General features: G+C 36.5%; 1 protein-coding gene across 10 annotated transcripts in view; it reads left to right on the top strand.

Moving 5' to 3' along the window:
• The window catches only part of RALYL (RALY RNA binding protein like), a 387,555-nt gene that overhangs the window by 357,137 nt on the left and 14,653 nt on the right, over positions 1–15,765 (top strand). For 9 of the 10 annotated variants that reach the window (XM_068933792.1, XM_068933791.1, XM_009689430.2 and 6 more), the window contains 2 exons: positions 4,347–4,460; positions 9,467–9,645. In XM_068933792.1, the coding sequence (XP_068789893.1) occupies positions 4,347–4,460; positions 9,467–9,645 (293 nt within the window). The remainder of the gene's footprint in view (positions 1–4,346; positions 4,461–9,466; positions 9,646–15,765) is intronic. The other variant, XM_068933793.1, reaches the window with a different exon arrangement.

Genomic DNA, 15,765 nt, shown 5'->3' with positions numbered 1-15,765 from the left:
CACCGTCCACTCGTCTAGCCCACACTTCCTGAGCTTGCCTATGAGGATGTGATGGGAGACAGTGTCCAAAGCCTTGATGAAGTCCAGGTAGACAACATCCACTGCTCTGCCCTCATCTACCCAGCCAGTCATTCCGTCATAGAAGGCTATCATATTGGTCAAGCATTATTTCCCATAAATATCCTTCAACAGGCAATGCTTATGTATTCAGGGGTGATGTGAATTCTCAAGTGTCAGTCTCCAGGTGACAAGAATAATTTTTTGATTCAGCTGTTAATGCTGGGAGAGCTGCAAGTTACATCACTAAAAACCATGGGACCTCATTTTTGACCTCAGTTAGATTTACACCCTCAATTCTTTAATATGATATTTGGAACACAACTGCGGAGACCATTTATCATGCAGGAATACATATCAGAAAATATTCTTTTTGCATGCAGTACACCTTAAAATGAATTGATTGATTCTTTTTTTTTCTTTAAGGGGATTCAGGCACACAGTATGCAAACTGTTATGCTTGATTTCCCCATAGAATTACTTCCTTTTTTGTCAAGTTCAAACCCCATTATAAAGGTAGAAATATGATTTTGTTGACTTAGACAAGAAAGTAATCAGCTTACTGTAAGACATTTATCAGAGAAATAACCAAACCATTCCCTTAGGGTCTGCAAGATGCAAAGCAGAGAATGTATATTCTGTTTCTTCTTTTGCCATTTTACTTGAAAAGTTTGCTATATTGATTTGTAGGATGAAGCAGTTTAATATTTTGCTGCCCCTCTGCTCCAAACTGCTTATCTGAACCCCTTGAACTAATGCACTGTTGATTAGAATTGCAATTTATTGCTAGTTAAATGAAGGCTCTCTTTAATAAGGAGAAACACAGTTTGTGGGAAGGAAACTATTTTGGTATTAATGAAATTCAAGATCATATACGGGCTTAATCTCAAATTTAGAATTAGCTATGTCAAAATGGTATTGCCTATGCTTGAAACATTTCTGCATTTTCTTTTTCATGGATGCATTATAGTAAATAGGCCATTGTCAAATCTGAAATAAAAGTGCACCCAAGGATAATTCCATCACTTTCCTTTTCAGTTCATGAGGTTCCATGTTCAGAGAATAGGAGTAGGATTTATTTGTCAATCAACAATTGAATTTCTTCCTGTTACTACAGTAGAGATCTTTAAAATCACCAGACTCCTGCTATTATTCCAGTTCCATCCCAGATAGATGACACTTTACAATTTTTGTGTTATGAGCAAATTTCACCATTTTACTTATTTTTTGCATCAATATTGTTAAAGATATTTAATAATTCTGGTGCCAGTCCTTGAGGAATTTCCTTAGTAATTTCCTTCTATTTCAGTACATCCATTTCTGTCACCTGATAGCCTTTCCACTAAAAGTAAAAACAGAAAGCTACTTTATTTTCTTGTTCCATTATTGAAAATCAGTTGAACAAATATTTTAAACACATGCAGCTATGGTCTTCAGTTTATAAAATGCTTTATTTTTTTAAAAAAAATAAGTGAAGTTGCAATGGAGAATTTACACCCTCCAAGCAGGACACGTTTGTAGCAAAAAATTAACACGTGAGTCTGAAGTGCAGTGTTTACATTCTTCACATTTTTATCTGTGTCCTAATACTGTGCCTAAGAAGCTCAAAGGTCTCCCTCTTGCTGTATTTCTATACTGATTTGTCTTCAGTAACTTCTGCCTGCTACAGAAATACTCGGTACAATGTAACTGAGAATGGAATTTCTCTGATGACACTGATTTTGAAGACTTGTACAATGCCCTGCAAATTAAGAAGATAAGTAACCTGTCTCAAATTTGAAACTAGGGTGGAAATTTGTAACTTGTTCAGATTTCTTTGAAAAATCTTTCCCCTTTTTTCTTTCAGTCCTTCCTAGTATAAATTTGATGTGATGGACTGCATGTTGGAACCTCCTATTTAATACCCTTGTTTAATGTTAAGTTGTAGCTTTATTGCCCAAAGTTTGAGCAAATAAATTTGGCATAGGGGAATCCTGCAGAGAACATTGGTAGCAATATGGCATTTCAGTAGTTTTTGACATCTTGATTTGCTGTTGAATCTACACCATTGCATCTTCCCTTTAGTGCAATCTTCTTCCCAAACTAATTTCTCAATGGCGCAGCAGAGGGAAAGCGTTATGAAGCAGAAGCTTTGGCCTGAGTTGAACAGTACATGCCTGTGTCCTTGCCAAACTGAGAAGTGCAAACGTATTCTGCTTTTTTTTAAGACTAGGAACAAATATCATTAGGTCTTTGTGGTATGCCTTATAAATTTTGATCTTTTGGTCCTCACATGCCAGTCAACAGAGCACCTCTAATACACTGGCTTGACTGTAGGAGATCTGGCTTCACAGGGGGCTGCTGCAGACACTTTACATTCTCCACTGAACAGATTCACACCATTTCACTTTGGAATCTGTGCTGCTTCTGTACTCTAGCATGGACAAATCATGGCCCCCAGGGAAGCAGTGACCTTCTAAATATACAGTTGTCAGAATCTTAACATTTCATTACAGATCTGGAAGAATGGACAGTGACCTGCTGTTTCTCTGAGAACATTTTAAGACTTTGGTCTATAAATATGCTGAATAATTCTATCCAATATGAGGGTCTAGCACAAAGGTCACTTTTAACCATAGTTGTATAAAGCCTACTGTTCATTTCATATGAGATCAGAGGTTTCAGCTAATAATAATGTGAGAAGTGCAGTTTCTTAATGTGAGCACATGATTAAAAATCATTACCACATGTAACAACCTGCCTTAGCTGAGCTGTTATAACTACAATGTGCGTGACCCAAACTGTAAGATAAAAAAACATCAGTTTCAACATTAGTGAATGTCCTGTAAACTTCCATTAAAGTTGATTTGGAAGCAAACACACACTCATCACCAGTGAACTAGGTGGTAGCTTGCCTGTACAATTCATCATTAGATTTTAATTGCCTGATGAATATACTTACAAGATGCCATGGTGAGATACATGCCCAAGAGTCATTGAATAGGGTTGCTAAGACAAGGTGCAGCCAGGAGAGCCTTTGTACCTAAAGGAAAAGTGATGTTCTCCATGGCAGAACCTCTCCTTTCCCAGCCCCACTAATGACCCTCCCATTGCTCCAGATATGCACCCCTGAAGGCAATGTATACCCTTCTTCAACAAAGGTAGGAAGCGAGGTGTACTACTTCTCGGTGCTCTTCCTTTACCAGTCCTTCACAGTTTAAAGTGAGGGTCTATTTTCCGTACAAGAACTGTAAAAAGACAGCTCTGTTATCTGCTCTTGACCATTATAATTAATTTATTCTCCCATGGTAGCTCAGGGTTCCTATTTTCTCCTCTTGGCCTTTACAACATGACATCCTAGCACAGATGGAGTAAGTAGATCTTTTTGGACTATCTTTTGAGCCTAAAAAAATGTCCTGATAATGCCATACCATCAAGCTCATTCACAAGTGCTGCAGTGCTATTTCTTCTGAAGTCAAAATACCTCTAAAGCAGTTAGATCTTCTTCCTTTAGATAAGCACTTCCTCCGGTCCCATCTGGGAATGCAATAAGAAATGTAAATGAAGAGTAGCAAACATGCTATACCATACATAGTAGCAAACATAAATGAAAAGTAATCCACTGTAACAAACATTCATTAACTTCTTAATATACTGGTCTTAATTTGCTGGAGCTGGCTCCATCTCTAGATGTGATTATGAAAAGAAATATTTTAGTATATCATCAACAGCTGGAAAAAGTACAAGTACTTACCTAGAATTGAAAGGTCTTAAAATAATAATTCTTAACACTTTATATCGCAATGAAGTAGTTGACTGGAAAAAAACATTACCTTCCTGGCTGCTTTAGCATTTATGTTACCATTTTCTCTTGTTGAAAAATACCTACCACTGCTATGAGGGATCTTTTTATTATTGCTATTATTATTAAAAAAAAAAGTCCAGAAAAATAGCATTACAAGACAGTGAACTGTCTATCATATTGGAATCATTCTTTCACTGTAGGCTGTTTGTCACTAGGTGCCTGGATTTACTAAGATTTCCCTTTAGATAAAATGCCTGAAATGCTTATTACAGAGTAATGTCCTTCAATAAACTCCTGTCACTAAGACTTAGTATCCTATGTTTTTCTAGGATTCAGTATTTGTAACTAACAAAGTTGATTTTAAAAGCTGATTCTCTAAAAATAGAGAAAAATGAGGAAGTAGACTTTGTACTATACAGAAAAGGAGAAAGAACATATTCTGTTGATTCATGGAGTGCAAATATGATTTTCTTTCATGTTTTGTATCTTTGTTCTCTTTCCACAGTGAAATCAGATGAGTTGCAAACAATCAAGAAGGAATTAACCCAAATCAAAACTAAAATTGACTCCTTGCTAGGGAGACTGGAAAAGATTGAAAAACAGCAAAAAGCTGAGGCAGGTAGGTGAAAACAATTTGCAGTCACATGAATTAGACCAGAGGATAGTTATCAGTCAAGCAGACAGATCAGAAAGAGAAGGGAAGCCTTCCAGAAAATTTGCTACATAATGTGGGGCCATGAGCAAGGTAAATTAACTCTTAAGTAGAACTATTAGGAGGAAAAAAATAATATTCTTCACAGAAGATGCAATAATATCATTTCAAGAGTTGTTTTCTATAACCCTGTTATAAAAAAGAACAATTTTCTACTAGAAGTTCTGGCAACGAAATGTCTTTAAAATAATTTTGACTAAACAGAATTAAGTTGGAAGTTGTTAGCTGTGGGAATACTTGTGCTATCTACATTAAGGATTATTAGATGATCTGTATCAGGAATCTACATTAAGAATTATTAGATGATCTGTATCAGGAATTATTATCCAGGCAAGATGCAATAGTCTCTAGTTGCAGCAAGGGAAATTCCAGTTGAACATAAGGGAAAAAAAAAAAAATCACCATGGGGAGGTTAAGCACTGTAGCAAGAGCCCAGAGAGGCTGTGATTACTCAGTCCTTAGAGAGATTCAAAACTTGACTGAACGAGGCCATGAGGACCCTGACTGAGCCTTAAGGTTGGCTTTACTTTGAGCAGGGGTATGGACTTGGAGACCTCCAGAGGTCTCTTCCAACCTAAGCTACTCGTGAAGTGTGGCACCTATGTAAAATAAGCATTGCTCTAGCTTAGTTTGTCTCTAGCTTGAAATGTTTTGGGAATGACAAAACCCAATATTACTTTCTAATGTTATCAAGATCTTTATTTATATAAATACAGTGATCATTTTGATAATCAATTGATCCCATCTAGCAGCATTTTAAAGCCATACTGAACAGTTATTTTTGAGTTATAAGGTCATATTTTCACCTTGATATACATGGAAAACTATTTAACTTTTTACTGCAGTCTACAGTATTTCTTTGGCTGCTTCTTTATAAATCTCCCTGTACAGGTACATCTCTGTACAGAAGCTCTGTATTGGAGAGCCATTTTTGATGACAGCCACCTGGGAAGTGCAAGTCCTATCTCATAAAAATTCTCAGTGTTCCCTCTCCCTCTCCTTTTCCCTCTCCCTCTTCCTTGTGAAAACCTCTTAAGTATTTGTATGAAGTGTGTGAAAAAGAGGACCTGCCTCAGAGTCCTCAGCAGCCCAGTGTCTGGGCACTCAGGTTCATGCCCCTTCTCTAACTGCTCTCAGTTACAGGAAGCCAAAAAGCCCCAACAGAACAAATCAAGAGAACTCCATCAAGACTATCTAAAACATTAGTGGGAATTAGCAGTTTCATGGACCTGACATAGGCAAAATAGATATGTGAACATGAATCTCTCCTGTTCCTAGATGCCTGCCTATTTGCTAATCCTTTGTTGGGATATCTCTCTCAGTTCAGAAATTTCATGCTGGCATTGAGAAATCAACTCTGATCAAACACTTGCCCAGACTATAACATTCCAGAAAAATATTTTGTCTTTAATAAATTAACATTTTTTTCAACAGAAACATCTTTTTAAAAGTTCCTAGCATTCATTTACAATCATTTTCTAAGTCGACAGCCAAGGACCAATTCCTTAGCTATTATAGTTCTAAGTTTAGCTCATAAAATAATTAGGGTGCCTTTTTCCAAGTCTGTGGTAAGCCATTAGTAAAAAATGTGATTATTTCTTTTCGGCAGAACTGTACACAGTAGGTATTCATTATATTCTATTTTATACTTTATGAAAGTTAGATAAAAGTTGGCATAATCAATGGTGATGTAATTGTAAGGTTGAATTCTTCTTGAATCACTTGGACACTGAAACGCTCTGAGATGAAACATCACTACTTCAGCAAGTTTTTATATAGAATCTATTACTATGCAAAATGACCTGCCTGTCATTGTACTTTGATACCCAATTTGCAATTTTGCTAAAGGACTCTAATGAACTCATTTAAATAGAATTCATTTCAAAGAGGAAAACATTGATTTGTATTGAATCATACTGTTATATCTGTTGAAGATGACCAATGAACAGTTTCCTTGGAGATTAAAATCTGGTTTCATACTGTTTATGTTTTAAAATATCAGGTGCAAAACCTATCCCTCATTTACTTTTCTTCTTATTCGGGGGTGTGAGAAAAAAAAATACATCAGAGTTGCCAGTAAATTTGGATCCCCATTTGAGTCCCCCACATTGATGAAGAGGGCTAAGCAGCCTGGGTGATGAGTCCACAGATGATTGTTTCCTCAGCTAAATACTTTGTATAAAATAAAGCTACATCAATAGGTAAACTATTTAATTTACAGCATCAGATATAAGATGGTTTTATTCCTTCTCTATTGTCTGGCAATATTTTTTCTCACTTTTCTCTGACAGAAGGTATGGTCTTACTGAGACTCAGATCAGAAAGAAGATCTGTGTCTATTTAAGAAAAATACACAGAAGTCAAGTCATCCTCTTGCACTCTTGCTTTTGTTTTAATCTTGCATAATTCTTGAGAAGAGTATTTAATTATTAATCTTGAAAGTTAGATATCTGGAAGAATGTGGCTGGCTGAACAGAAAAGCTAGACAAGCTAAGTACATGCTTCAGTTACTGTTCTATAGCTGGATTAAAACTCTCCTTACAGTACTGGCTGATGCTCTTTCTTTTATATTTATCAAACTGATTATTTCAATAGAATGAATATAGGTAAGAGAACTTAAATAGAAAAGATTGATAATTTCACACTTTATGTTGAGAAAGACTAGAAGATTTCTCTGTTAATTCTTTAAACAAGAAAATCTATATAATGTAAGTTACAGTTTTAAGGTAGAACTCTACAGGCAACAAATAACGGAGGAATCTGAAAATCATTTTTCAATAAATAGTTAGTTGCAAGCTCTCGGGTAGCAGAATTTGCTTGGATTATCATATAACTATTGAGGCTTAGCAAAATGATGTCTTGTACACATGAAATCTGTAGGAACAGCTCTGTTGTTTTTAAAAATCTGGATTAGAAAGCCAGGGACAAGTTGTTCTGATGTAATGTGATTGCTATAGGAGAGCACTCTCCCTGTAATATCAGGGATGAAGATCTTTACAAGTCAGTGAGTAAAGATATGATCTTAAGTTTAGCTTCTCAGAAGAGCCCAGAAGAGTTAGGTGCTCAACTGGTATTCTAGACTTCACTGAAGACACTAGTCTACATTCTTATTTGGACAATTAAATCAATGACCTGATTTCCTAGTGGCTGTGTCCCCCGAAATTTTCCATTAAAATATATTAAATTCATAATTTCAGGGACCCTTCTTGTGAAAGCTTTGACCAAAGTTGATTCAGTTGTCACAGCTACAGTTGTGTTAATCTCAGAAGTGGCTGAGGAAGAAGATGGTGGGGTAGCATGTAGTAGATATAGCTGACTCAACCCTCGTTTTCTTGTGCAGTTAAGCAAATAACATGATGGTAACAAGGGGTCGTGCACCTAAGGATAATACTGGTAATGTCAGCCCAAGGTCTCTTTGCTGGAAAACATGGTGATGTCACTGCCCTCATTAAAACTAGCATGGCATTGCGTATAACGTGTTACCAATAGATGTTGAGGTTACATGGGCTGAATTTGCTACTGATGTGCACAACTGGAGTAATGCTAAAGCCGTTATATGACTTTTTTTTCTTTAAGTCCAAGAATCTTTCTGAATCAAATAAAGCAACTAAGAGGGAAAAGCTCCATTGTTCTGTATCTTCAGTAAATGAATTTGAAAATGAGGGATTAGAGACTAACAAAGACTGAGGAGATGAAAGTAATTTGCAAAATAAATGTGTGCAAGTGGAAGGAAAAATAAATGTCATCTTGGCTTAAGACTATGAAGTAGAAAAGTGTGAGAAGATTTGAATATTAGATACAGCAGGTAATAATTTAAAGTAGTAAAAAATAATACAATCATAGAGCTGAAAAATTTACAGCTGTGGATTTACATCTTCACAGACTATTTGCGGATTCATTGACTGTCCAACAACACAGATGATGTGTTAGCTAGTGTTACAGAGCAATTAATCTAATAAAAAAGAAATGATTTTGTTCTACAGATCTGATCATTAATGGGTGTTGTCACCTCCAAAGTGAAGAAAAACACTGATATTGCAGCTACATACAGATAGTTCTCTAGCCCGTAGTCACTCTAAACACACAAAGGTTTCCATCTAAACTCCTTATGTACGTAGGAATAAGATGCTGATCCCTCCAACCGCTCTCCCAGCCAGTCTCTGTCCTTCCTCTCTCAATCCTCCTCTGGATTTTGGCCTGCTGTATGAAACTCCTCAAGATATCCAGGAGTCTTGCAATACATAATCACAGCAGTGCAGCCATCTCGGGTAAGCCAAGCAGAATAGATTCTATGGGCCTCCATGGAAATGGAAATGGTCTTCCTTTTCCCCACATAGCAGAAATTATAGAAAACCCTGTATCTGAGTAACGGGAGGGAGCCATTTTCCAGTAACCTTAGCACGTTATACAAGTGAGGAGAGCACTGTTACTTTAGTCTGTAAAAATATGATCAGTTCACTAGAAGGATTTGTTGATTATCTGTATGGTCGTTGAGAGATACTCACAGTAAATTTATGTAAATCCTTGTTCACTCATTGGCAATTAACAGCCATCAACTTCTCAGAGCATAGAGATTTACGTACTCCTCATTGGCTGTTGATAAATAAATATATGGTGATTATGCAAATTGGATTCTCACAGCAAATCAAAGTCCAGAGAGTGAAAAAATTGGATTCCCTGATAAAGCAAGCTTTCATCCACTGCATGAGAAGGGTGAGCCTGTTAACATTATGGTTGATTTATGTATTAATTATTTCAAATAGGGATTTTGATCATATTTGCCTAGTAGATACTAACACACAAATTTTCATAAACCTATTTCATGGGAAGCTTAGGTTTCTTCCTCAGACCACTGTTCTTTGCCACCAGCAGGGAAGGTTACTGAATCTCTATAGAGTATGTTTTCCTTACAGAAGCTCAAAAGAAACAAATGGAAGATAATGCTGATTTGATTCAAGAGGAATGCATATCAGAGAATGCAGATAACTCTACAGAAGAGCCAATTGAAGGAGGGCCAGATGCAGATGGGGATGGAGAAGAGATGACTGATGGGATAGAGGAGGATTTTGATGAGGATGGCAGCAATGAGCTGGTAAGGAATAACCATGCCATGTCTGTCTATACAGTTGATGCAAGTAACCGCAGAGAACAAAGAGTCTGGGTTAACAAAAAAGCTAACAGCAGTACTTTGATATTCTGTAATTAGTACCTAGTCCTGCATTCTTCATACGCTGTAGTATCTATTAAGGCTGCAGAGAATAGAGAAAATGGCCCTTTGAGTATAAATTAGAAAAACATAACTTGCTATACTTGGTGATCTTAGAAATAAAATTACTTTTTTAATATATATTTATTATTTTACCTTTAGTGATGTAGATGAGAAAGGAAAGCATGGAGATTTTCTTTAACAAGAGCAAAGATAATTTTTTTATGAGTAACCAAGTGGCCTTCAGTAATTCCAGGTTCCTGTCTTGTACGTATCTTCTTGCATCTTTTGCAGGCTGCACTTGTAGCTACATATAGTTTTGACAGAAGGATTTTGCCCTCAGAAACGTGTAGCAGAGGTTTTCACCTTGAGCCTGCACCTTTCACACAACGTTCATCATGTTGACAAACTTCCAAGTTATTCTGGAGAAATATTAAAATCATTTTGAAAGTTAGATTTATATACTTTCTTTCTTTCTTTTTTATGGATCAGTCACATGGTTTTAGATACCATGGTTCCATACTGTTTCCTTTTCTCTCCCTCCCACGCTCCCTTATTCTCTTATTTGAGCATAAATCACTTCTCTTGCTCAGTGTCACTTTGCTTGCTTTTTAACATACATTTAGTCATGTTTGCACTACAAAAATCTTTCAGTGATATCAACAAGAGCCAGTCAATGATGGACACAGCTGAACCAAAAGAAACTCTGGAATAGTGGTGCATATAAATAACCAGTGATTTGTACTGCTTACTGTAAATATAATTAAAACTTATTGCTAATTTAAGGATTTGTATTTCTTTAGCTACCATGGGATCTTCTTGAGTTTCTAAGCCCTGAATAGGTATTATGTGCAGGGGATGCTAATGAAAGCTGAATCCCCTCATTTTCTAGCATAAAATGCAGAGCAGGTGGCACTTTCACTTTCTCCCAAAGGAACAAGTTCTCCTGTACAGGCATAAGGGACCTTTTTCAGCAGTTAATTTTGAATTTGTAGGAAGCTGAAGAGTTATAATGAATAAATAGTTGTAAATACCGTATCCCACCATGACAAGTACCTGGTCAACTGAAGTGATATTAGCAATAATGGTGATCACTATTTAGCAAGACAGGTGGCTTTTGCACTAATTGTGTGTCAGACTCTCTACTACAGATAAGTATTTTGGGGAGTTAACATAAAGTAAATTAGCCTGTGATTGTTCAGTGCTCTTGTTTCACCTTGTGGGTATAACATATTTAGCTTATATCTATATAACAAAGCTTCTACTAACAAAGCATGACATGGATATTTTTCATCTAGCAGAGGCCTAAGCAGTAGTTTCTAAAAAGAAAGCAGCACAGGAAGGCTTAATTACCTGTAAAAGTCTGGAACCAGCATAGCCACATTTGCACAGTGCTGCTTCCAAGTTAAAAAGCCCTTCCAAGATTTATGTTCTGCTATTAGTTCAAGTACAGCATGTTGCGCATATAGCTCCCAAGCCAGCTCAGAGGTCTGAGCCACACATCTAAGGTGTGCAAGGAACCAGCTCCAGTTTCTCCGCATGTCATTACTGCGCCCTGTAAGTGCCTAGAGGAGGTAGCTTGCTGCATATGAAGAGCAAGTCCTCTGTCTTGTGCTCTAACGTGCATGACTGATATTCCTCTAGGCATCTCCCAGCCCAGCATGGAGGTAGCTATGAAAGACCAGGGAGAAAGGCTGTTGTGCTGATCCTTGTTATGTGCAGACTGTCTCAGTGGCAAGCAGCAGTTAGGCAGCCTTGTGTGCTGTAGCTTCACCTTCCGCCTTCCAGAACACTGGAACAAGATGCTCTCTAGCCAAGATGCTGATAGAATTGCACATTTAAAACCTCTAATGTGTTTTACAATGGGATAATAATACTGTCTTTCCTTCATAAAGTTTAGGAGATTAGTGAATGAAAAACTGTTGTGGATAAAGGATTTGTCTAAAAATTATGACTTCAAAGAAATCTTAGGCAATGGGTTTGTCCCATGGAGTGGTGATTGTAAATTGAACAGTGCATCTTTTCTCTACAGTTTTCAGCCAGATGCTTGGTAGTATTGGCCAGTACTATTACAATAGGAGGCTGTAAGTTTATGATATATACCATAATTCTGTCTATTTTTCAATATACTTACATATACTGGTATAATGGCCAATATATAATGACCAATATATGAACCTTTCACTTTCCACTTCAATCATTGATAGCTGCATACCTGGAAATTCAGTAGCAATACTATTAAATATCTAGTGAATATTAATATACAGTAAGAAGGTCTTCAGTTTGCCTGGACCTATTCTTTACCCTTCTATCTCACATTGCTTTCTGTTTTGTAACAGGTAAAGTAGATAGGTTTGTTATAAAATAAGGAGCCCTAAGCAATGGTGTTCTCCTGTTTCATGAAAACTGAGTTATTTAGGAACATTTAAGATTTTACGGATAGAAATTATGTCATTTCAAAATGAAGCCGGTTGCACCTTATTTGAGAAAAAAAGAAGTTTTTTATAGTATGAAAAATGTTAAATGTAAAACAATTAGCATAAACATTCCATATGTGAAAACATAACTCAGAGTAAGAAATACCCCTCCAAAGGGCATTCTTTAATGAAAGCTATAATCTTTTCCAAATATAAAGCTAAAGAAATGTAAGTAGGATGATTATCAAAAAAAACAAAAAAATTCTCTTTCAGCGCTAAGAACAATGGAGCAAATAAAAAAAAAGTATTTTACATGTGGAAAGCTAGTGTTCTGAAGTCAGTTCAGTATCAAAAATTGGTTACAAGTTTTTGGAAAAAAATAAAATTTTAAAGAGCAAGCAAATTCCTACCGCCTTTAATCTATTTATAGTCTGTTAGTTTGAGAAGTATTGTTAGAGAGAGGAAAAAAAAAACCCCAAATTTAGATCTTAAGATTTCTTGCAGTGTTTCATATTCAGCTGTATTGAAATCTCCTGCAAAGTCAAATCTCCTGCTGCAAGATTCTCTTTGCTTAACACATTACTCTGTTTTCTCTATTTTGCTTCCCTTATGACCAGCCCCGCTAAGGCTGTTCAGTGAAGATAGCCAAGCTGCCAGAGTCTAGATTCTGCCAGAATGGATTTTCTGCATCCATCTATGTAGATCTGCATCTTCAGACTAGAGGTCTCAAAAACAGTGTATTTCTATCTTGCTACTTCTAAATGTAAAGGAAGTGACTAGTACTCTGACAGAATGTATGCTGTGAGTTTAGGTGGTAGGATCATTTCTCTTAATTCACACTCGATCTATTTGGAGGAACAGGTTACTGCACATTAACTGAGTGATGGCAGCTATCCTCATGCCTGCTTCAGATCGACTGTAAAGAAATGCAAAGTAGTTTAGCCTGCAGTCTGAGTTAAGTCAGGCATAGATTTAAGGAGGTTTTAGTCTCTTCATTTGCCTATCTGGCTGCACACACAAAAACCATCACATTCAACACCTGAATACCTTCTCCATCCACAATTTAGATTAGAATGGTGCTCATGTCTGCATTATCATTTTCTATGGACTGAAGAATGCCCTAAGCAGCAGTTATGACTCAGTTAAAGTGTGAGAATTTGTTATGCCACAATAATCTGATTGCCCATCAGAACCCTCATTCAAGACATGCTGCATTTGAAGTATCTGCTGCAATCATCAGACTTCATCCCTTAGAGAAGTTTGTTTCCCACCAACTTTTTGCCCACAATTGTGTCTCAATAAATGTCTCCAGTGCTGGAGATGATCCAACTTGAGGATCTTTTTAAGAGAACAATTCCCAGAAACATTTGCTGCATTGACATATTGAAGACGTTATTAACTGATAATTTGAGATGTATGATCCGGATATGTAGAGATATGCAAGGAGAGACTGACAGATGCGTATAATCAGCTTTGACTTGCTAGCTGAAAAAAGTGTAATAGGCTTTTCACCCACCTGCTCTTACACGTTGGTATTCCACTGCCTCTTGTACAAAGGGGCTGCAATAGTGTATTGTAGCTGTATATATAAAATAATCACTTCAGTGATTCATGTCACTTAACTGCACATCAGAGGTAGCTGGAGCAGGTGAAAAGTTCAGGTCCGTTTCCTCACTCCTTTTACATGAAAGATCCAGTAGTTGGTTATCCAGACGTTTACTGAAGTTCCATAAGTCAGGCTTTCTATCCTCTCTCTGCATTGAACAGTTACTTGTTGTAGTGAAATAAAAATCCTTATATCCCTTCCTATTATGAAAACATCTATTCTTACTGCTTTTAATCTAAACTGTGCCTCAACAGTACTGTGAAGAAACTCATCCACACAGCTTCCCATCTGGCCCTGATAAGCTCCTATTAAAAAAGTTCTTCATTTTAAATAAATTTACCTCAGTTGCAGAACAGCACACAAATCATCAGTGATGTCAAACAATCCTCAGGCGCCTGGTATAGCTTTAAATTGTAAGGAGTGGGAAGGCAAACCAGTACCTTCCTCTTATTGGAAGTGGATGGAGAACAGAGAGCTGCAGAACAGAGAGCTGCAAAGTTACTCGCAGCGTGCTCTAACACGCCTTTCGATATTTGAGGAATGGCTTGACTTCAGCACATCTAGAACAAGCTGCTTCTCCTTGCTTCACCTAACGTTAGTAGCATTTGGAGCAGCTGAAAGCACATGGGCTTGTCAAAAGTGTTTCTGAATTATTTTACAGAGTGTTTCTCTTACCTTCTTGATTTAGTGACGGGACTACCAAGTACAGGCCCACACTATTTCATTCGACTTCTCTGAACTTGTTTCAAATGGCACTAATCAATTACTGAAGAAGCACTGACTCAAAAAATGAACTATAAATTATCATCACAATCCAATCCCCTTGTAAATAACAAAGGTGGCATTCAATTAATTAGCTGACAGCCTGAAGTATTGTAGATTGGGAACAAAAAAAAATCACTTTCTGCTAACGCTTGATAAAATACCTACAAACTAATTAATTGGAATGAATTATACACAAATACTATATCTATATTACATTGCCTGAGAAGAATAGTTTGTATCAAACTGTCAGCCTTTCATAATAAATAACTATAATAATAATAGCACAGTGGTGGTTCAGTAGTTAAGCATTCACTGGAGTAAACTGATTTTGGATAGACCCATGTGACTTCATTGATTTCAAATACAGTAGATTTATGGTATAGTAATTCAGATTGGACTCTGGTTAGTGCTTGACTGAAATTTGAAGGATGTATTCATAATTGCAGTATTGTGATTTTATGCTAGTGTGGCTACACTAAAAATAATGAAGCCACACTAGCATTAGACAGGAGTTCCACAATAATGAGTCACCTTTAATGAGCTATCTTGAGAGATTTTTTTATTAAACTGTATTAGGAACAAAGGGTACAGAGACTGTGCAAGGTCCAATTCTGGTTACCATGTAGATCTACTGCAGTTATTTGGACATCAGTTATAGTTCCCTTTCTATTAGGTATCTTTCAGTAACATTTGTCTCTCAAAGATATTACATTTCTTACTCTTATCTGTATTTCTGTCCTTTTTCCTGCCTTTATTTTTCCAGACTAGCCCTCTGCATTGTATATATTCAGTCTATCTGATTTGTTTCTACTAACAGAGAATCGTGTTTCAGGTATAAATACCATTAACTGACACATACGAAACTCAGGATAATAATCCTCTTGCTGCACTGAGTTTCATTATGTAAAAATAAAAACATTGTCATATAATAATAGCTATATTTCTTATGGGAATTAATGCAAAATCCATTTAAATCAACGGAATCAACTAGTGTTGTGGCTAAAGGTCATCACAAACATCTTCCTCTCCTGCAACCCCTTAACAAATAATTAAATTAGTTTAGTAGCACAGCTCTGTGAAACAGTGAAGCTTTCTTTACTTTCATTATTTTACGTGAGAATTCAACTATGCAAATATTTAGCAGCTAGAAGAATAAGACCTACTGAAAAGGAATAAAAATTTAGCTAATGAATTTCACATAGTTTATGCCTCATGCTA

Source organism: Struthio camelus, chromosome 2, assembly GCF_040807025.1.
Source record: "Struthio camelus isolate bStrCam1 chromosome 2, bStrCam1.hap1, whole genome shotgun sequence".
NCBI classification, from domain to species: domain Eukaryota; kingdom Metazoa; phylum Chordata; class Aves; order Struthioniformes; family Struthionidae; genus Struthio; species Struthio camelus.
This window is presented reverse-complemented; position numbering and strand designations above follow the sequence as displayed.